General features: G+C 39.4%; 1 protein-coding gene across 6 annotated transcripts in view; it reads left to right on the forward strand.

Annotated features, from left to right (window-relative positions):
* hhat (hedgehog acyltransferase) overlaps positions 1–23,858 on the forward strand; it is a 214,154-nt gene that overhangs the window by 57,506 nt on the left and 132,790 nt on the right. For 4 of the 6 annotated variants that reach the window (XR_010003319.1, XM_062971727.1, XM_062971724.1 and 1 more), the window contains exon 8: positions 11,097–11,247. Coding sequence is in view for 3 of the 6 variants with exons in the window: in XM_062971727.1 (XP_062827797.1) it covers positions 11,097–11,247 (151 nt within the window). In the remaining 3 variants the exon portion in view is untranslated. Of the gene's footprint in view, positions 1–11,096; positions 11,248–16,152; positions 16,495–23,858 lie in introns of all 6 variants that reach the window. The other 2 variants (XR_010003322.1, XR_010003320.1) reach the window with 1 other exon arrangement.

Raw genomic sequence — 23,858 nt, forward strand, 5'->3', positions numbered from 1 at the left:
ACCATGGTATACTATGGCCATTCTTCTTAAGCTATCTGATGCTGGGGACTGGCAGGTTTTCTCCCCAGTGTTCTGGCGGCAGGCACTATATTTGCCCCCATTGATAACAATTGTTTCCTGGAACCAGCACCAGTTTACAGACCACAGATTTGAAAGGGAACTGTTCTAGAGAATTGTGTCCATCAGGGTAGAAGATCGAGGCTTTCAGGCTTCGCCCTGTATCTTATACAGTTTTTAAATCGTGTCAGAAGCGATTTGAGAACATACTGCAAGTCACTTCTGGTGTGAGAGAATTGGCCATCTAAAGAGACGTTGCCCAGGGGATGCCAGGATGTGTTAGTTGGGAGGCTTGTCTCATATCTCTGCAAGCTAGAGCTGACAGATGGGACCCCACCACGTCTTGCGGATTTGAACTGGCAACCTTCAGGTGAGCAACCCAACCTTCAGGTCAGCAGTTCAGCCGGCACAAGGGTTTAACCCATTGCGCCACCACGGCTCCTCTTAAACAGCTGAATGACAGATTTGTAGTGACTATTTTCTTTGTATATAATCTATCTAATCTGAATGCTTCAAACACTATGGTCCAGATGGGAAATTTGCAATCCCACCAATATATGTTTGCAGTGGCATTTGTATTTTCCAGAACTGATTCTGCATTTGATTACCTTATTGGTTTAATTTATATGCAAACATACTAGTATAGGGGAAACAGAATTTAACTCGGAGAAAGGAGCCATGAAAACTAGGAGACAGAATATCAACGATTGAAAGAATTATAAACTGATGGAAAGTACGGAATGGGATAGGATGACAATAGTTCAAGGTTTGGGAAAAATAAAAGAATGAATGATATTAAAACAGACCGATTTGTCCATCCCTTTAAAGCAGCATGATGGAAAAGAATGCTGAGCTTCATCACTTATGAAAAAGGGTGAGAACTAATTAGCAGTGAAAACCTGTAGGTGATGCTCATAGATTATACCATTAATAAAAATCCATTATTCTATTAAATTTGTGAGACAACTGGGGTTTAAACAAGAAGGAGGAACACTGTTATAATAATTTAGATCTCTCCATATTCATGCCTAAGAATAAGACATTTCATTGAGTGGTTTATGGAGTAGTTTCTGACTCCAGTGAAATTTAGATATGCTGAGAATTGATATTAGGGCTAAGATCAAGGTTAGAGCTTGGAGGAGTGGAAGGATTACAAGCATATTTCTTGTATTCCCAGAACCTGGGAAGACTATGAAGCATGTTCTTTCCACACAATTGATCACCAGATGTGTTGTCGAGGGCTGTCACAGTCGGAATCACAGGGTTGCTGTGAGTTTTCTGGGCTTCATGGCCATGTTCCAAAAGCATTCTCTCCTGATGTTTCACCCACATCTATGGCAGGCATCCTTAGAGGTTGTTAGGTATATTGGAGACTAGGCAAATGAGGTGCATATACCTTTGGAAGGTCCAGGGTGGGAGAAAGAACAAGTGTGAACTCAACCAGAGAAGTCAGCCATAGCAGAGCGCTTGATGGACCAACCTGGACACAGTATATTATTTGAGAACAAAGAAATGCTGGACCACTCTAACAACCCCATGTCAGATGACACAGAGAAGCCATTGAAATCTACAAGCATGTGGACAATTTCAACAGAAAGGAGGAAACCATGACAATGAACAAAATCGGACTACCAGAATTAAAAACTCTAAAATCAGGATAGTAAATAAAAAACTACATTCTGAAAACAGGGGAATTCCAGACAGGAAACAATCAGGGTCAGTTAAAACCACCCTACAAAGGATGCCGACAGGTAGGAAGCAGCCAGGCTTTGAAGCTGCAAGGCTTTTCAATGCTAATCAAGGTGATTAATTGCAACATTCACACTTGCTTCCGACAGACAGAGTTCTTTTTCCCACACTGGACCTTCCACAGATATATAAATCCCACTTGCTTATTCTCCAATACACCTCACAACCTCTGAGAATGCCTGCCATAGATGTGGGCGAAACATCAGGAGAAAATGCTTCTGGAACATGGCCATTCAGCCCGGAAAACTCACAGCAACCCATTTGATCACCCGAGTTACTTTTTTATAGATCACATTTTTAAAAACCAGTATATGACAATTCTGTTTGTCTCAATGTACTACATTGCATGAGAGAATAAAAAATAACCCTAGTGACAGAAAGCAATATATGTATTGGGGCTGGGCTTAGCACAGTGCACTAAACCGCTGTGCTGCAGAAAAATCCTGCCGATCAAAAGATTGGCAGTTCAAGCTCAGATCGGGGGTGAGCACCTGCCATCAGCCCCAGCTCATCTGTCCACCTAGCATGTCGAAAGCAGAAACGCGGGTAGATAAATAGGTACCTCTTTTAGCAGGGAGGAAATAAAGGTGTCCTTAAGGACATCGATCAGGAGGAAAGCTTCTTGGCATAGAAGATGGAGCAACAGCACCTTCCCCCCCCCATGATCGGAGTCGAGCACAACTTCCAAAATGTCGGAAATAAGATGGGAAAAACTGCCTTTACCTCTGTTTCTGTTGTCTGTCCTATTAATTGTATAATTGGCATTGAATGTTTGCCATGTGTGCTCTGTAAGCTTCTCTGAGTCCCCTTCGAGGTGAGAAAGGTGAGGTATAAATGCTGTAAATAAATAAAAAATAAATACATGTTTGAAAGGATGTCACATTGAGGCGGGGGCAGGCTTGTTTTCAGCTGTTCTGGAGACTAGTGCATGGAACAATGGAATCAAACTTAAGGAAAAGAGATTCTACCTAAATATTAGGGAAACTTCCCAATGTTCAGCAGTGGAATATGCTGCCTTGCATTCTGGTGGAATCTCCTTCTTTGGGGGACTTTAAACATAGGCTGGAAGGCTTTGATTGTGTGTTCCTAAATGGTGTGGGGTTGGACTGTAATCTCTTACAACTTGTATGATTTTACAAATTATCCAAGTTCTGGTATTATTCTGATTTAGTGACTGCAATCTCCTGTCATTGGATGGGGACACCAGACCACCTCCATGCCATGGGTTTCATAGCCAAGGCCAAGGAATAAAAAAATTTGGAGGCCCTGGGCAGGAAGAAGCTTGATAACATGGATTGTCTCAGACTGGAAGGCCTGGAGTCTGGGTGGAGAAACTTTTAGGAATGGAGAGGGTAGAGTTTTGGAGATTGAAATTGAGAAGTTGCCCACAATTTTTGCTGTATGATAGTAACCTAACATTAAACCAATTTCCAAGATTCCCTTGTGAGTTGAATTTAATTGCTACCAAAATTCTGCAATCATCACAGCTCCTCTCTGAATAATGTCTGAGCCTAGGTATGGCAATTCTAAACTTTTTCTATTTAAAGTTATATAAATGCTCTTTGGTTAGTATTTTTGTTTTCTTAATGTTAATTTGCAAACCTGCTGTTACGCTTTCTTCTTTCATATACTAAAGGACAATATTCTATTTGTTCATGTGGTAGATATAACAGAAGAAGCCAGAAGGTGGTAGTAAATACCATGGATTTTTCCAAAGATGCAGGACAACAGGAGGGATTTCTGAAAGGTCTGTTCAAGTTGGTGTTAAGCACAGCACATGACATTAAGGAGTTGTGTCACTTTGCTTTTATTTGATGCAGAAATGCCTTAATTGCCTAATATAGATAGTACTGTGGAGTACAGATCTTTTGAATCTTAAGAATGAAAACATGCCTTGGGAAGTACCACTTTTCATCCAGATGTACAGATCTTTTATGTAATGATACAAAGCTTGCCATTTTCAGTGATGGCTTGTGAATCTGTTACAAAATATGATTGCATTTTTGCAGGTTTACAGAGTGCTGTGTCTTAGTTTTTCAAACTCTTTCTTAGCAGACTATCGCCACTGCATCCTGTGCTGTCAATGTGCACCAGCACAGAACTGATGATGTGACACATACATACACAAATTGTGCTTAAAAGATAATGACTTTGCTTGTAGCGTCAATATTCAATTATTCTAGAAGCAGAATAGACATCTTTTTTCACACAGAAGGAAGTCTTGAAAGCACAACTACCTGATGTTTGCATTTGCTTAAGCTCTTTTGCATCAACCAGACATGAATGTGACAAATAATTTGTATCCTTACTTTTATGTTGATATATTTTTTTGGAAAGTTTGACCAATGCAGATCCATTTATTGGTCTAATAGTTTGTTGGCCCCAGCAATGAAAGGTCTTGCTTAACAATGTTCTCTTAGCTAAGAGACAGCAATCAATAATATAATTTCCCCTGGGCATCTAATTGTTGCCACTGTTGTAAGCCACCCTGAGTCCCTTCGGGTGAGAAGGGTGGGATATAAATGTGAGAAATAAATAAATAAGACCAAGGAATTGTGTTATCTTCTATATGTACAAGAAACAATATTTTTACTTAAGAAAAAGATGAGGGGAAAGCATATGTGATAAAGCACTATTCATCTGAACATAATGGAAGAAAGGATGGAGAGGAATATTTCTTTCTTTTATCCCCCCAGATGATCCATTTAAACCAAGTGTAGAGAAATTTTGACTATGTAGACGCCAACCTTTGTACAGTACAATGAGTATAGTGTTCTTAACAAAGGAACTAGTAGGAAAGATAAAGGTTTTCCCCTGTTGGGGGCGGGGCAGACTATGATGAAATAGTCCAAAATTAGGATTGACGTGGTTGTATGCCTTCAAGTCATTTCAGACTTAGGTCAACCCTAAGTCTAAAGTTTAGCATAGGGGCCAGGTAAATTACCTTGGAGGGCCGCATCCGGCCCACGGGCCTTAGTTTGGGCACCCCTGGGTTAAACCCATGTGTCAGCATGACTGCTGACATGAAGGATGGGTTGCTGACCTGAAGGTTGCTGGTTCGAATCTAACCTGGGGAGAGCACAGATGAGCTCCAGCTCCCCATGCAGGGACATGAGAGAAGTCTCCCACAAGAATGGTATAACATTGCCCTTGGGCAACGTCCTTGCAGACGGCCAATTCTCTCACACCAGAAAGCGACTTGCAGTTTCTCAAGTCGCTCCTGATGCAAAAAAACAAAAACAAAAAACCCCCCAACAACTTTGCATCCTATTATGTAGTGTATGTTTGCAGTATGATTCCTAGTGCTTTTTGCATTTTTGAAACCAGCTGTCTCACTCCATATATAGTAAAATCCTTCCTTGTAAAGTCTTGAGCATCACTTTGAGCTGATATCCCATGCAAGCAACAATCTCTAATTGTTATACTACAACACTTCTTTGGGGCTGGAATGTAGATTGAGTGTTTTGTTCTCCTGGTCCTAGAAAGTGTTTGTAGACATTCTGGGGTAAAAACAATGTTAGGATTTTTAAGGTCTTTTGGCCCGTTTGAATCTCCTGGGGGGCTCATGTTTCCTTCTAACCACACTTTGCCCCAAAAGTAACATTTGCAACTTGCTCCCATCTGCAGCCTTTTCAACACTATACAGTTATAGCACTATGATTCCACCGTAATTGTAATAGTTTTGTGAAATCCTTCAGTTAATTCATAGTTTAGAATTTTCATACAGAGAATGCTGATGCCTCACCAAACGGTAAACCATAAAATACTAGAATATGGGACCATGGCAGTTAAAGTGGAATCATAACATTATATCTGTGCAATGTGAAAGGACCTGGGATTTGTTATCAGTGCTTAAACCTCATTGTTGGGCAAATGGGATTTAAGAATTAACTTGAAAGCTTCTTTTCAAATGTCACCTATCTGTAGACGATTTAATCTTGTTTTCATCCAAAGTATCTGTGGCTCATCAACAAATATTTTCTTTATCTGTGCTGTATTCTGTTTGCAAAACAACAGATTTCAAGACTGAAATCCAGATGGCCGATGCTGCTGGAAGCAATGTTTCTGTCTTATTTTTGTTCATTACATCTCCTACAGATAAGTGGAAGTTTATTGAGTGTGTACTGGTAGTGAACAAAAGGAGTATTAATGCTGTAGGAGATAATGGGAACATTGGTGATATTATTACATCTTTGTGTATGTTTTTTTTAAAAATAAAGCTTCTTTCACATATTGCTGTAAATTCAAACTGAATACCATAAAACTACTATTACATAAACTCATTGAACATAGTTTCATTTGTATGTGACGAGCTTGACTCACTCTGGGGGACCTAGAGAAATTTTCTTTCTACATCTTCAGTGTGTTTCTTTGGTCAACTTCTATTGGAAATTCTGGCAGAAGTTGATCAAAGAACTTTGCTGGAGACCTAAATAGAATGCTTCTCTAAAAAATTCCAGGTTCCACAAGTCATGTGACTTACTGTTTTTTTAAATCGTGTCAGAAGCAACTTGAGAACATACTGCAAGTCGCTTTTGGTATGAGAGAATTGGCAGTCTACAGAGAGGTTGCTCAGGGGATGCCTGGATGTGTTAGCTGGAGGCTTATCTCATATTCCCACAAGCTAGAGCTGACAGATGAGAGCTCACCCTGTCTCACAGATTCGAATTGGCAATCTTCAGGTCAGCAACCCAACCTTCAGGTCAGCAGTTCAGTTGGCACAAGGGTTTGACCCATTGCGCCACTGCGGCTCCCTACTTACTGTTCATAGAATCATAGAGTTGGCCATCCAGTACAAACCCATGCCAGCAGGAAAAGAACAATCAAAGCACCCCTGACATCCAGCTTCCCCAAGGAAGGAGCCTCCACCACACTCTGAAGCAGAGAGTTCCACTGTTGAACAGCTCGTACAGTCAGGAAGTTCTTCCTAACGTTCAGATGGAATCTCCTTTCCTGTAGTTTGAACTCATTGTTCTGAGTTCTAGACTGGATCTACACAGCCCTATATCCCAGGATTTGATCTGCTTTGAACTGGATTATATGAGTCTACACTGCCAGATAATCTGGGATAAACACATAATCCGGGACCAGATTCTGGGATATAGGGCAGTGTAGATCCAGCCCTAGTTTCCAGGGCAGCAGAAAACAAGCCTGCTCCCTCTTACTTATGACAGCTTTTCAGATATTTAAACATGGCTCTCATGTCTCCTCTCAGCCTTCTTTTCTGCAGGCTAAACATGCCCAGCTCTTTAAGATGCTCCTCATAGGGCATGGTCTCCAGACCTTTGATCATTTTAGTTGCCCTTCTCTGGATACCTTTCCGTTTGTTAATATCCCTCTTAAATTGTGGGACACATAATTGGACACAGTATTCCAGGTGAGGTCTAACTAAACAGGATAGAGGGGCACCATTACTGCCTCTGATCTAGACACTATACTCCTTTTGGTGCAGCTCAAAATCCCATTGGCTTTTTTAGCTGCTGCATCACATTTTTGGCTCTTGTTCAACTTGTTGTTGACTAAGACTCCAAGATCCTTTTCACAGATACTGTTGTCAAGCCAGGTGTCACCCATCTTCTATCTGTGCATTACATTTTTTTTTGCCTAAGTGTAGTATTGAACCTTCCTCCCATTAATAAAGATAAACAGCACCGGCCTCGAACAGAACCCTGTTGGTATAATTGGTACTTTTCAACTGTGTATATTCTTTTTCAATCATTGCTGATGGAGTTACTCAATATCTCCACACTAACCTTTTTGCTCTTTACTTATAATCTTGTAGCTGAATCTCCTCTCTTATTAATTTAGTGGAATGTGGTAGCCAGGAGGCAACCAGCTGTTTTCCTATGCTGAATGCATAGAGAAAAACTCATCCTTCTGGATCCCTGCATGGCCCAGGAGGATAATGTCATTGTCCTATATCTGGCTTCAGGAATACATTCAGATATTTCCTGGGTGTTTTGCCATGCTCTTCCAGCTACTAAATAGTTGTGGAATTGTTTCACACCAGCTTTAATAAAAAGTACATGGAAGAAGCAAATTTATGCTTTGTGGAGCAAGACTTTTTAGGATGTTGCCATAACGGTTGTGGGATATACAGTAGTGTTTTGCTTATCCAGTGTTCTGTATTATCCAATGCAGTCTGCCTTCTGCCCAAATCCACAGATGTTTCTCTAGCAAGGACTGAACTTTTTTTTTTACAGATTTAACTTCCAACAGTATTGTTACTGTAAGATCATTTTACGCAATTCTATCTTTATTTGTAGTCCAATTTTAGTAGTCAGTGTTTTGTAGTCAATGTTAACAATACATTGCAATGTTTTGGTGCTAAATTCTTAAATATAGTAATTACTACATAACGTTACTGTGTATTGAACTGCATTTTCTGTTGATTTCTGGTAACGTCATAACATAATTTGATGTTTAATAGGATTTCCCTTAATCCCTCCTTATTATCCAACATTTTTGCTTATCCAACTTTCTGCTGGCCCGTTTATGTTGGATAAGCGAGACTCTACTGTAATGCTGAAGTTCTGTTGTTCAAATGTACTTTCTGATGTACAAGAATATATTGGAAAGGGATGGCATAACAGTACATGGGAACCCTGTATCCTCAAAAGCTGAGACATTTCCATGGAATGAAAGAATTTTCATAGCTTCCAAAAAGGAAAACGCTTGCATCTTAAAGAGGGTGCTTTCTTTTTTCTGGGATTTCCCACATCTCCTGCGACACACAATACCAAAAGGGCAAGAGAATTTTGGGCAGACAAGTAAAGCAATGTCTGTAATAACACCGAACATGCCCTGTATTGACTTTATATTTAGGATTCAAGAAGATTTATTGTCCTTTGGGGGTAAATATTTATCTGTCAGATCAATAAGTCTTGATTTGTGCTGAGCTGAAATCAATATTTGCTTATTATACCAATCTAATCTGACGGTCTCAGCTGAGATTCTGGAAGTGTGACATTTCTGGTGTTTTCCTATACTCACTGTGCTGCATAGCATAGAATGAACGAACCAAAGGGATAGTTAAATATTTGTCCTTGTTGTGGTTTTGTATGAGGATTTCAAGAGTATATTTGATCTGTTTGGTAATCTAAAATTTACATGTTATATTAAGGCAGGCCTGCATAACCTGTGGCCCTTCAGCTACCAGAATTCCTGGCCATTGGATAAGTTGGCTAGGGCTTCTGGGAGTTGAGAGTCCGAAACATCTAAATTCAGGGCCCATATTAAGATGAGGACAGCATGGTTATGAGAAGACCTTGTTTTATATTGAGAAGACCTTGTTTTATATTTTTTCCACAAACAAAGGTGCCAAATAGTAGTAGTACAAAATAGGGTCCTTCTGATGACTTCAGTGCAAGAGATGTTTAGCCATAACAAGTACTTATGAAAAAGGCATGAATTACATTTATAATTCTAGGTCCCCACCCTCAGCAGTTTGTTGTAGTCACAACTTCTTTCATTTCCACAAAAGCAACTAAAATAATTACTTCAAGTTATCTTAAATATACATGTAAAGGATACATTCTACCGGCTTGTACTACAAACTAAATCCAGTTGTAGTATTGGGGTTTTTAAAAATAACATTTAAAAGATTGTTGTACTGTTTTGATTATAATGTTTTTATTGCTTGTTATTGTTTTCAATTACATGTTTTAAATTGTTCTATGATTGTGAGCACACTTCCATGTTCACTGGGTTTAGAGACACATGATCTCACAAAAGTGGAAAAATCACACGTAAAAAACCCCATATTTCCTGCCCTGAAAGAACATTTCTCTGGGAATCTCTATGTCCTTTAGTGCAACATGTAGTCTGCTGGCAGCTGACCATAGAATCACACTGCAGAACCTAGAGATTCCTAGATAGAAAATATTATTCAAATTGTGTTGTCAAAGGCTTTCATGGCTGGAATCACTGGGTTATTGTTGTGCATTTTCTGGACTGTATGGCCATGTTCCAGAAGCATTCTCTCCTGATGTTTCAGCCACATCTGTGGCAGGCATCCTCAGAGGTTGTGAGGTCTGTTGGAAACAAGGCAAGTGGGGTTTATATATCGGTGGAATAATGTGCAGGGTGGGAGAAAAAACTCTTGTCTGTTAGAGGCCAGTGTGAATGTTGTAATTAATCATTTTGATTAGCATTAATGGCCTTTCCAGCTTCATGGCCTGTCTTCTTCCTGCCTGGGGGAATCCTTTGTTCGGAGGTGTCAGCTGCCCCTGATTGATTCATGTCTGGAATTCCTCTGTTTTCTGAGTGTTGTTCTTTATTTACTGTTCTGATTTTAGAGTTTTTTAAATATTGCTAGCCAGATTTTGTTCATTTTCATTGTTTCCTCCTTTCTGTTGGAATTGTCCACATGCTTGTGGATTTCAGTGGCTTCTCTGTGTAGTCTGACATGGTGGTTGTGAGAGTGGTCCAGCATTTCTGTGTTCTCAGATAATATGCTGTTTCCAGGTTGGTTCATCAAATGCTCTGCTATGGCTGACTTCTCTGGCTGAGTTAGTCTGCAGTGCCTTTCATGTTCCTTGATATGTGTTTGGACAATGCTGCATTTGGGGGTCCCAATGTAGACTTGTCCACAGCTGCATGGTATACGGTAGATTCCTGTAGAAATGAGAGGATCCTTCTTGTTATCCACTGAATGTAGCATTTGTTGGATTTTCTTAGTGGGTTTGTAGATAGTTTGTAGGTTGTCTTTCTTCATCAGCTTCCCTATAAAGAACAACAAAACAGAGGAATTCCAGACATGAATCAATTGAGGCAGCTAATACCTCCGAACACAGGATTCCCCAGGCAGGAAGAAGCCAGGCCATGAAGCTGGCAAGGCCATTAATGCTAATCGAGGTGATTAATTACAACATCCACACTGCCCTCCAACAGACAAGAGTTCTTTCTCCCACCCTGGACCTTCTACAGATATTTACACCTCCCTTGCTTAGTTTTCCAATAGATGTGGGAGAAACATCAGGAGAGAATGATGCTTCTGGAATATGGCCATGCAGCCTGGAAAATGCACAACAACCCATCACTCAAATTCTCAAACAAAACCACAAAGAAAAACCTACAAATGTGGAGGGTTGATTGTAGTTTATTTCTATTTTTATATTTGTTGTATTTTAACTATACTTGTTTTAAACTATAGGATGCCTTTGATCCCAGTTTTGTGAAAAGGGCAGTATATAAATGATGAGGATGATAGTGTTCTTATTTGGGAAAAACACAAATACATATTAAAACATTTATTGCAAAGAAGCTTTCTGTCTTGTGTTATTTTCCAGGTGGCCTTGCCTTGGCACAAGTCCTGTTTTTTTACGTGAAGTACCTTGTTCTTTTTGGTGTCCCTGCACTTATCATTCAAATGGACGGACTCACGCCTCCTGCTTTACCTCGCTGTGTGAGCACCATGTACAGTTTTTGTGGGATGTGGAGGTGAGCTTAATTTCTATTGCTAATATTCACCACATCTTTCTTTTTTTATTCTGTAATGGTAGACTTTGTGTTGTGTTCAGCTTGGGTGTTTTGCGTCACCTTGCCACCTAGAAGAACATTCGCAAATTGATAAAAGGTTACATGGAGTTATCATTTCTCACTCCTGCTCTTTGTAAAAAAATTTTTAAAAAAACATCCTTCCATTTGATAATTACTTTCTCCTGTCATGGAGGTGAAGGGATGTCTGCCTTTGGGATGTTCATCATCTTAATGATCAGAATGGGATCCAAACCGCTTAGCTCCACTGATCCGATAATTATTTTCTCTCCACAACTTTATGAAATATGAGTCCTTTTTATTATTGTCTCCTTGAGAAAGACACTTTTGTGTGGAAAGTAATATTTGATTAGGTAACCCTACAGGGAAGATACTGAGAGATAATCATCATCACAGTGCCAAGAGATGATAATGGGCTCCATTCAGGAAAAAGTAGCTTCAGAGCTCTCTCAAATGTCTATTGATTTTACTGAATCTTTGTCTGGATTTGCACTTTTCCGCTGTTGTGTACAGAACATAATGATGGTTGGTAAACTTTGCTGTCAAGGGAAGGTTGGTTTACCTATGTCTACAAATGGTCTTCTAAGATTAGATGTACAGTCCATTTCCACAACCTGGATTTACTCAACTGACGGCAATTCTTAGCACTGTTTGCTGCCACATATACATGATTTATCAAGTCCACCACTTCTAGATGACATGGTTCTTGCTAATTTATTTATGGTATGATATACAAACCTTTATAATATGATTTATATGGGATTGATGTGAAATTGTTCCTTAACTGCAGTTAGCAGAAAATGCTCTTTTCACAATGTTTGTAAGGTAACTTATAATACCCAGATCTTGGGTATTAGGTTACAGAATCCCACAGGTGTCATGAGGTTTTACTCCAAAAATAAGTTTTCTAAGTTGCAGTATGTCATGAGTCTTGACCTCGAAACACTGACAAGGACAATATAACAGTCCAAGATCAAGTCAATTAGTCCACGGTAGAATCAAAACCCAAAGGGACAAATGGAAGGGAAAACCAAACACCAGTGTTCCAAGCAATGATGTTGTGTCCACAAGTCAAGAGCCAAAGTCCAGGAGCAGTCCAAATTCTGTAACATGCATGAGAGACAAGGTTGCAAGGTCCACCATGCATGGATACAGAAGTTGCAGCCAGCAATCAGGTAACACACTGCAAACCCATAAATGCTGCTTTCACAGCTGATCCTGATTGCCGATCTTCTTCTCAGCAAGCCTTGCTGATCTCCTCAGCTGAGCCCTTTCTTTTTTAGTTCCACAAAGGAAGGCACAGTTAACTCTTCCTTGGCCTGCTCAACTGAAGCTTCTTGTGTTTGGCCAGCAGGCTGAGTAGTTGTTACTTCTGGGTGTAGCTGAAGGAATTACTGTTCCTGGCTGGGCTCTAGTTCAAAAGCCAAATTCTCACTCAGCAAAGCCTCATCCATGGTATCCATGACAAGATCAAACTTTCCATGGACATAACAAGCAAAGGCATGTCAGTGCTGTAAATCTCAGCTTGGGAAATGAAGTATTGGCAATGGTCAGGAGTGTATTTGCACAGTAAAAGGTAGTTACTAGCTGTACATTTTTTTTTGCAATGTCAGATCTGTCCACACTTACACATCCCATTTGGATTACAGTAACACATGCAATGTGTGGCTATCTTTAGAAACTGTTCAGAAACTGCTGTTGGCCCAGATTGCTAACTTCTGGCATATAACTCCCCTATTGTGACAGCTTTACTGGCTATCTTTTACTTCTGGGCATAATATGACATATAAATCCCTATATGCCTTGGGTCCCTACTGGCTTAAAGTCCTTATGTTCCACTGTGTATGAGTTTTAGTATCACTAGGGGAGTGCTTTTGCTTCCCTTACCAAATTATTGGTGTTTCAGATGTGTGGGTATCCTTTTATCCAGTATTATACCTGGTGCTTTTTTGTTGCCTATGAGGATTTCTGGACCACAGCCACAGTTGAGAACATCAGTTATTCTGTTTGATAAACTAGTCATTAAAAAGTACCGACAGAGACTTGCAGTTCTTTCAGGACTTGCAAATGAAGCATTTTAAAATGAAATAAATCTAGAAGTCTAATGGACATATATTTGGAGGAACTGGCTTGAAAAATTATTACAGATTTGAAAAGGGTCTTTCCTCAAAGTGCATTTTCAAGATAAATGGTAATGAAGATCTGTTTAAGAAAAAAAGCCTTTTCAAAGTGATCAAGAATATCTGGCATAGTGCTTTCCCCTCCTTTGCCTCCTTGAATAGCATCATGTTTCAGCTTGCTTGAGAATAATGTGTCAATTAACCTTTGGACAAGACAGTCCATCTTAGGTAATTGTTACTACAGGTGAAGGTGATAAGTCACAGTTTTATTTAAAATATATCTAATATTCTTTCCAAGATGCTAACTCCACAAAGCATATTATTAAAATACATTGAAATAAAAAATAAGCCATGACACTGATATATTTCATCAAATCTTAATTGCACTTTCTCTCATTTTAGTGGCTTCAAAAACTGAGTGTATCTTAGATTTGATGACACCTTGAATTTGCCAGTTTTTGTTTTTGAAAGGGGTGAAGAGGATTTATTTACCTGGAATATGTAGAGACGTGCACTTTGGAGACCACAGCTACCTAGATAAAATGTGTATAGATAAAATTATAATTACAGGGTCTGGGATTGGATTTTCTGCAGTAGCCTATAGCGAGACTTGGAGAATCATCTCATGTTCTCATAAAAAAGAAACTCATTCCACTGTGATATGATTCATAGCATTAAGTAGTAACAGGTCTACACAGTGTGGTTTGCCTCCATTGTTTTTATGAGACATTATAGGAAAGAGTCATAAAAAAAGGAAAATGTTTACCCAAACGCTTTGTTTTTTCTGTCTGGGGTTTCAAAGAAAGAAAGAAGCTATGAATTATGGAAGAGATGGAATCATTAGAGTGGCTTAACAATGGGCCTATTTAAATGACAGCCTCCTCTTTGAGATGTCAAGCTAACTTTGTTTAATTATTCCAATCAAAGAGCAATTTTGCCAGTGTTTCCTGTGATTGCCCCATCCCTAGTTCGGTCAAGTCCTTGGACTGATTGGATTGGGCAACTATTTCATGTTGAAGGTTATCCGACTTTTGCCTTCCAACTAGAAGTTGCTTGTCTGACCATTTATTTGGTTGGAAAGATGCAAATCATTAAAAACTATCAGGTATCACTACTTCTCTGAGCAGCAAATTATTTATTTCTTGGTCTTCCTTTGGGAGAAGTAACATTTGAACAATCTCTCTGAGTACTTATGAATTATCAGCATGTGTTTCTCCAGTGCCAGTTATTAATCTCTGCATTTCTCACGTCTTTCCAATGTCATAAATGGAATACCGGCAAAGTACAGATGATTTATAACCAGCTTGGATGACAGAGCATGAAAAAAATTACAAATGCAAGGGGGTATGGAGAATAAAATGTCCTGTGCAGCATTTCGTTGCAAAGAAATTAAACAAGACTTTGTTTTGCCGCAACCCAGAGAAAAGTTGAGATGCAAACCAACAAGTTCTGAATATACATAAAGGATGTTAATCTAGAGAAGACATGGGCAAACTTCGGCCCTCCAAGTGTTTTGTACTTTTTGTACAGTTCTTAATAGCCTACCAGCTGTTAAGGATTGAGGCTGTTGAAGTCCAAAACACACGGAGGGTCGAAGTTTGCCCATGCCTGCTCTAGAGGAAGACATCCTTAAAAGAGAATCAAAAGCAGTTAGAGAGATGCATTGCGTCTTATGGTATACATTTCTTTGGATCTGTCCCTTCTTTTGGCCAAGAAAATTGGAAAAGTACCAGATCTTGGAAAATCTGTTTACTAGAAGAGAAAATCAAGAGCTAAGATAATTTTTTCCTTATTCAGTTTTTCCTGGAACCAGCATGGTATAGTGGTTTGAACCTTAGGTCTCTGGGAAACCTCACTCAGCCATGGAAATCTAGCGGGTGAGCAAGTCACACTTTCACTGACAATGTCAAACCTTGTCTGGATAAATCTTGTCAAGAAAGCCCTCTGAGAGGCTTGTCTTTGGGTTGCCATAAGCCATAAATGACTTCAAGCCAGATGACAATAACTGATTTTCCATCCATTCCACAAATACCAAATGCATATGGGTGTGTGTATATGTCGAGAATTTTGGCAATCTTTGGATTAAGAAGGTGATAGTTATTGATTTAATTTATTGGATTTGTATTCCATTTTCCCCCAGAGTGGGGCCAAGGTGGCTTCCAAAATAATTAAAAACATTCAAAACATAATGCAAGACAGTAAAAGAACATGTGCAGAGAAGGGTGACCAAAGTGATCAAAGGTTTGGAAGCCAATCTCTATGAGGAGCTGCTTAGGGAGCTGACTAGGGTTAGTTTGGAGAATAGAAAACCGAGAGATGTTGTATTCCAGAGCACGAACACTTCTGACCTTTAACACAACATCAGTATCAGCAAGTAGTTTATTGAAGGATATATGTGAGCAAAGCAATTAAATTGAAAGAAACAGTTCAATCCAAAAACAGTATTCTCTACAGGTAACAAATAGTCCATGAACTTCAAGGTACAAAGATAAAATGCAAAATCCACAAGAACAAGTCAGCATGAAGATTCAATATGCAGAACAGGACCCTGGCAAAGCCTGAAACATGAAACTAAAAAATCACTTGAAAGTAAGACTGTCATGGTGAGACTGAGCTAAAATCATTTCCCTGTTTCATTTAAAGCCTTTCCTGACTCATAAAATTAAAGGAAAACATTCCATTTTCCTCTACAACCAGATAATGATTTCTTATCCCTCTTTTCCTTCAGACGGGCTAACTTTCGGTGAGCTTGAGAACTTTCCCTTACTTTACAAAAGTCTTGTCTTCTATCTTCAGTCTCATTAACTTCTGCACTTGACAAATCATCCTCAGAAGACAGTTTCTCAGAAAGGCTACTGTGGGCCTCTCTCGGGAATTTGACCTTGCGCGTCTACAGGAGAAGTACTCCGTTCCTCGGGCTTCTCAACAAGGCCTGGACCTGACTCAGGCCCAGGAAAACCCTCATCCATCGTCAGTGACATCAGACACAGGCCCAGGAAAACCATCATCCCCATTGACATCAGACACAATCACAGGTTGAACTTAAACGAGGGAACATGATAAGGTAAAGGTAGGTAAAGGTTTTCCCTGACGTTAAGGCCAGTTGTGTCCGACTCTGGGGGTTGGTGCTCATCTTCATTTCTAAGCCGAAGAGTCAGCGTTGTCCGTAGACACTTCCAAGGTCATGTGGCCAGCATGACTGCGTGGAACGCCATTACCTTCCCGCCGGAGCGGTACCTATTGATCTACTCACATTTGCATGTTTTCGAACTGCTAGGTTGGCAGAAGCTGGATCTAACAGCGGGCGCTCACTCCCTTCCCAGTATTTGAACCTGGGACCTTTCGATCTGCAAGTTCAGCAGCTCAGTGCTTTAACACACTGAGCCACTGGAGGCTCCTTGGGGTACATGATAACCATGGTTAAATTTCTGAAAGGATGTCACATTGACGAGAGGCCAAGAGTGTTTTCTGTTCTCTGGAGAATAGAACATTTATTTATTTATTTATTTGCGACATTTATATACCGCCCTTCTCACCCCGAAGGGGACTCAGGGTAATAGGTTCAAATTACAGGGAAAGAGATTCCATTAGGAAGAACCTCCTGATAGTAAGAGCTGTTTGACAGTGGAATATGCTACCTCCTTGAAGTGGAGTCTCCTCCTCTGAAGAATTTTAGGCAGAGGCTGCATGACTATCTGCTGGAAGTGCTTTGGTTGTGTGTTCCTGCATAGCAGCAGGGTGGACTGGATGGCCCCTTGTGGTCAACTTTATGATTCTGTGATAATTAAAAAACCATAAAACAATATAAAGACATTCAAAAACAACCCAAGTTTAAAAATAAGAAAGTATCCTCTTAAAAGCTCTTCTGTTTAATGTTAAAAGTCTGTTTGAATACAAAAGTTCTTCATCTGCTAGTGAAAGGAAACAAGAGAGGTGGCCAGGCTAGGGTGCATCTACACTGTAGAATGAATTCATTTTCACACCACTTTAACTGCTGCGACTCAGTGCTAGAGAATCATGTAACAGTAGTTTGGGGAGGCACCAGAGCCCTTTGACAGAGACATCTAAAGACCTTGTAAATTTCCGTGATTCCATGTCAGGCTTTCTCTCATGTCCTCAAGAGAGCCTGTGATGGTGATGGGACTAATAGAGAGCCTTCGCTTAAGGATCTCAAAGCTCTGACAGATGTGTATCAAGAGAAACTAAAGATTTTTGAGGAGTATAATTTTGGCAATTTCTCTCTTTTTTGGCTTCACATCTCATTTTCTGTCTGGAACTTCCCCCATTTCACTAGTTACACATAACTGCTCACTAGAGCTATAAAAATTCATACATTTTGTAAACTTCAGTAAAAAAGACAGTTTTCCTCTCTTAAAGAAAACTATTAAAATTGTCATCCGCTGTACCATATTTTTTTTTGCCATCCTATGATCCTCCTCCATTCATTTGGATACATTTGGTTAAAAACTTTTTATGTATGGTTTCAACCATTCACACAATGGATGCATTTTTAAAAGTGTAAAAACATCTCTCCAGCAAGGAGGAAATGTTTGAAATGTTTTGCCTGCAAGTTCAAGAGAAAAGTAGGCAGATTCCTACCCTTTTCTTATCGTTTTGGCTTTAATGACAAATCGTTCTGTTTTGACCAAACTGCTTATAGCTCTCTATGGGTGGGAGAAAAACAATCAATGCAAAATAATTTGACTCTGTCCTAAATTTTGGAAGCAATTTGCCATGTGCTAGGAAAAGTTGCCAACTCAGGAATACAATGCCAAATTATGTAGAGCTTAGACAACTCTTAATTATTGTGGCTTGTGGCTACAGTTTTTGCTACTTGCTAACTCAGATTTGCAATTCCTTATTTTTTATTTTCAGAGAGAAAAAACCAGTTAATTTTATTGTTTTTTACTTGTTTGCGCTATGGCAAACAATGCTGTCAGGAAACAATTACCCATGAACTTTGCACAGGTGGGATTTGTGTGTTCATTTATGAGTTAAAGATCAGCTGATGACCAACTGTGTTAGGAAGGTTAGTTGAGAAGCAGAATTTCCCATGGCTACCAGTGAATTATGAGTCAATTTCAATTATCTAAAAAAATCCTGTGGAGTTCGCCCTCTTTTCCCTTGAGTTATGACTCCTTCATGCCTTTACAGTTAAAATAATGAATCACAGCTACCCAAAGGGCTTGAGAGATATTTTTATGTGTTTTCTGCCTTCTTAGGAGTATTGCCGCCAGTGGTGTGAGGCAGAAACAAAATCTTCAGCTGAGAATATAGGTATATATAATATACCTATATTATATATATATATATATAATATATATAATATATTATAATATATATAATATAGGCTACCATAGGGGCAGCAGGCTGTTCAAAGAATTATTGAAGAAGTCCTGCTGTGATCAGTGGAGCTTACTCCCAGGTAAGCATTACCTAGTAATACAGACATAGATTTTAACCCCTTTTAACCTCAGAGGAAACTATTCCTAACCCCTTTTCATAAATCTTACCACAAAGCCCTATGGCAGAGTTGTTTTTGGGTCTTCATAAACTGGAATTATCTGGTAGGGAAAGGAGAACGAAGAGGAGAGTTTCAAAGGATGCTGTACAGCCTTTCCTACTTGATAGGGTTTGAAATGCACACATCCAAATGAAAACATCACAGGGCTGCCAAATTAGAACAGAGCATCTAACTATACTGGATGTTAACTGTAGTAATAACAATAACAGTATCGTTATTACAGGACACCCTGTAACATTAGAACACACTAGAACAAAGTTATCCAAATTCTCTTAAATATTAGCGTAAAGTATGGATTTGAGGAAAATAGGGAAATAAAACTAAAAGTAATGCTCTAAAAGTGTCCAAATCTGCAATTCTAACCTTTTAGAAAAGGGATGGGGAAAATTCTGCCCTTGAAACAGCCAGCTATTTTTTAAAGCCACCTCTCAAAAAAACAAAACAAAAAATCAACTCCTTGCACTACTTTGAAGTATTTTTTCTCCCCAACATGCACGGAAACCTCTTGCAAAATGAAACAACCATTCTTTCCCAGCACTGCAGAAACTCCTACCCCTTCAAAAATGCCTTTTTTCTCAGCTGAAAACCAATCTCAGATAGTGACAGGATGTGATATAGCACCACTCCAGGATGCTAGAGGTATACCATTTCATCATTTGAGAGAGCTGCAAGGAGACAAATTTGCCATTGCACCATTTCTGCTACCACTTGAATGGCTTCAACCAGTGAAAGAGGAAGGGGTTAATCAGCTCCAATCTTTAGCAATCCCATGAATGAGAGACTTCTAAGCTTTGAAAGCTCAAAGTCATGGCTCTCTTGATGGAATCTATCCATTAGTAAGATAATTTTTCTCTTTCCTTGCTGCCTTCCACTTCACCAATTTCAGCACTACAATCTTTTCCTGTCAATCATACAGTCTCATGATGAGTCCAAAATACAATAGACTTAATTTTATCATTTTGCCTTCTAGTGGGAGCCCAGGGTTGATTTGCTCCAAGAACTATCTGTTTGTCTTTGTAGCAATCCTTGCTATACAGACTCTTGCCCAGCACCAGATTTTAAATTATCTGATTTCCTTCCTGTCAGCTTTTCTCCACTGTACAGAAACTGGAAACATCTGGGAATCTTCAAAATCCCTTCAATCTTCATGGAATACCTAGTTCTCGGATGCAAGAATTAAGTTTGGCAGATGTTATTAGTGTATTGTTTTCAGGCATTGATATTTTTGCCTATTTATTGTAAGCCGCCTTGAGTCCCCTCCGGTGAGAAAGGTGGGATAGAAATACTGTACATAAATTTAAAAAATAATTATTATTGACTTACAATTCCCATCACTGTGCTGGCTAAAGCTCATGGGAGTTGCCATCAGATATCGTGTCCAATTTTTCCTCCAAGTTTTAGTTTCTATCAGTTATTCACAGATTCAATGTGGAATCTTCTGCATGTGATGTGTGGATTTACCCTGAAAGCCTTTTTACAGATGAGTTATAAAAAAAATCCATATCTGTTAAACTATGGAAACCCACTGGTGTTTAAACCCTGGTCCTAGTCTGGTATTCACTGCTACACCATGCTGTCCTTTGTGCCTTCAGATCATTTCAGACTTACGGCAACTCTACAAGAAATCTGTTGCAAGGTTTTCTTGATAAGTTTTTATTATTTGGAGGAGGTTTGCCTCTGCTTTCCCCTGAGTCTGAGAAAGCGTGACTTCTGTGAGGTTCATAGTATGACGTGCCCAGGGTCACATTGATGTACATGTTCCTCCTTAATAGTTCCATATCCTGAAGTTTTTGGGGACTTTGTTCTACACATAAATATATCTGCTTTTGCATGGAAGTTGTATTTTTATGTGAAAAAAACCACCACTGCTTCCAGAAAACACATGCAAAATTGCCCCCCCCCCCAAACATAATTTTTGTGTTTTAGGAATCCCTGTTTCTACATGAAAATAGTATTTGGGGGTGGTGGGTGGGTTGCATTACTTTCCCTATCTGTTTGCAGAATACTTCGTTGCATTAGAAAAATATTATGTGTTCAATGTGTTGCCGAAGGCTTTCGTGGCCGGGATCACAGTTGCATGTCTTTCGGGCTGAGTGGCCATGTTCCAGAAATATTCTCTCCTGACGTTTCGCCCACATCTATGCAGGCATCCTCAGAGGTTGTGAGGTATGGATAAACTAGGCAAGGAAAGGAAAACTATGTGTTCGTTGGAATATGTGAATGTTGGACTTTGCATCTTATCTTATCAATTTCCAGTCCCACTGAGAAATCTATTTTAAGCATGGGAAGTGAATAATTTTCCTTTTTCCTGCTCCTTGGCAGGGGGTTGGACTGGATGGCCCATGAGGTTTCTTCCAACTCTATGATTCTATGATTCTAATGGTTCGGAAATACAGCATGTTGCCCTTATCCATGGATTCAAAACCCACAGTTCGACTTACTACCCTCTCCTCCAAATTTCCCTAGAAATGTCTGTGGGCCTCTCTATGTCCTCTGCTGCAATTTTATGGTGTGCTTCTGTCCCAAGTCTAGTCAAGATACATGGTATGCATGGTATGGGGTTTGCTATTACGCACAAGGTAGCAGTGGCCTTGGAACTTACTCCCTGTGATTGCAAGGGTTATATTATAGTTCAGATAGCTTTAGAATTCATGGGATAAACAAATATTTCACTCATTTTTTTTAAAAGAAAACAGGCTCCTAGTTCACTATAGCATATTTCAGATGGAGACCTCTGGGTCTCCCAGAAGACACCTTAGACCAGTTGTGTCTTTTTGTTATCCTGTGAAGACAAAGAAAATTCCCTTGACAATCTCTAGTATTCCCGTGTAGGGCTAGGCAGCTCTCAGTGAGGAGTATTCAAGTTGACGAGTCCATAACAGGGAGGATTTTGATGTGCTTTTTCTAGTCTATGAGATTGCTGGAGGTTGACTCAGCTAAGAATGGACATAGAAATGGAAATGGGGATTTACAAGTCAGGGCTTGGAAAAGCTACTTTCTTGCACTCTTACCTCCTGGAATCCCCACTGGCTGCTTGTTTGTTTGCTTGTTTGTTTTGTGAGTTGGAATCCAAATAAGGCAACGTTTCCAACAGCTGCTACAAATGCTTGGCTCTATTCTTTCTTTTCAGCGATAACTCCAGAAAGGGATAGTGTGTTTGTATATGCATGTTTGAAGAATGTTAAATCTTTCTGAATAGGGAGAAAGGCAGGATAAAGGAACTATGGGGGAGAGAAGCTGTATCATCCAAGCATATTTGAGCTAAAACTGCTTCCTAAGTCATAGGGGAAGAATGAAGTGAGAGACGGGGAAGAGGGGTCATAACAAGCTCATAGTCACCAAAGCATGTAACAGTGGATTTAATTTTTTCCTTCCTCCAGCAGTTCTTCTTTGTCAGTGGAAGAATGCCACTGTCTATCTTAACTCACTCAGCTAGCCATGGTTACAATTGCTCTAATTGTTAATTTGTGCTGCTTTTTCATCTGTGGCAGAAAAGATTTGGATCTCTGGATCTTTCTTTCCTTCGGGCAAAAAAGGAGGTCAGGGAAGGTGATCTTAAGCTAAAAGAATCAAGATGGAAAGGGTGTCAGTGGCCTCTCCCCAGTTGCCTAAACCCTGTGGTTGTCTTGGCTGCCTGTCTTTGTTTTTCCAAACGTAACATCACAGAACTTCCCTGGTTTTGAACCTAAGCACCAAGCTTGACCTCACGAGCCTCATTCTGCCATCACCACCCTTACTCACAAAGACACAGGAACCTTTGCCTATATTGCATACTGTTATTATTCCACTCTTTTTTTTTGCTTACAATAATTTTTAATGTTATATTTTGAGAAGTGACATTACTGAAGTTTTTGTAAATCCTTGATAAACTTTTAATACAATATTATATTACTCTTCTGGCTCTACAAGGCTTTACAGATTGGAAGGTGATTACATCCTACATGCATAACCTGTTTGCAAAGACAAATATATGCACTGAAAATTTGGGTAGATCTCACCTGGTAGAATACTGTGTCCAATTCTGAGTGCCACTATTCAAGAAGGAGAGTGACAAGCTTTCTATGGTTGTTCCAATTACATGAGTAGTTTGACATTTAAACCTGCTTGCTTACCATCTTAATAGAGAAGTCTTTCAATTTCTGTTTTAAACATGGTTTGAACATTGTACTATGACTTTCTAAACAAAAATTTGATTAGCTTAATGGCCATGAAAACCCACAGACTGATATTGGACTAGTTATAGTTCTTAGCCCTAGAATTCCCCATGATAGGGTTGCCTTAGAGTCCTCATGAGTTAGAAAAAAAAATTGAATGTTCACAATAACAGCAAAATAGCTACAGGTGGAAGGAGAAGGGAAGTATGCAGACATGAAGGAGAAGGAAACTGTAATGCTTTGATTAGACAATCCCCTGATCACTCAAACCCAACTAGGACATAAAATCTCATCCTTGCAATTTACTACCATTCTCTACTCAAAGATACTATGCTCCACTTTACATTGTCCTCTACCCCTAATCTCTGCTGTCCGATTATGCACTTCATCCATCAGCCTTATCCTCAAAACTGATTTGCACCAGTCCGCCCACCCACGCCCAGAAGCTGGCAGTTATTTCAGCTTTATTGGTTGGTTTGATGGTTGTTTTGTTTTGGCTATAATGTTCTTGTTTTATTTTATTTTTATGTTATTGTCTATGTACTTACTATGTACTATGTATGTACCCAGAATGTCATATTTTGTATCTTAATAATGTTGATTGGGCTTGTCCCCATGCAAGCTGTCCCAAGTCCATTCTGGGAGATGGAGGCAGAGTACAAGAATAAAGTTGTTGTTGTTATTATTATTATTATTATTATTATTATTATTATTATTATTATTATTATTATTATTATTACTACTACTACTACTATT

Source organism: Anolis carolinensis, chromosome 1 (assembly GCF_035594765.1).
Source record: "Anolis carolinensis isolate JA03-04 chromosome 1, rAnoCar3.1.pri, whole genome shotgun sequence".
Lineage (NCBI taxonomy): Eukaryota > Metazoa > Chordata > Lepidosauria > Squamata > Dactyloidae > Anolis > Anolis carolinensis.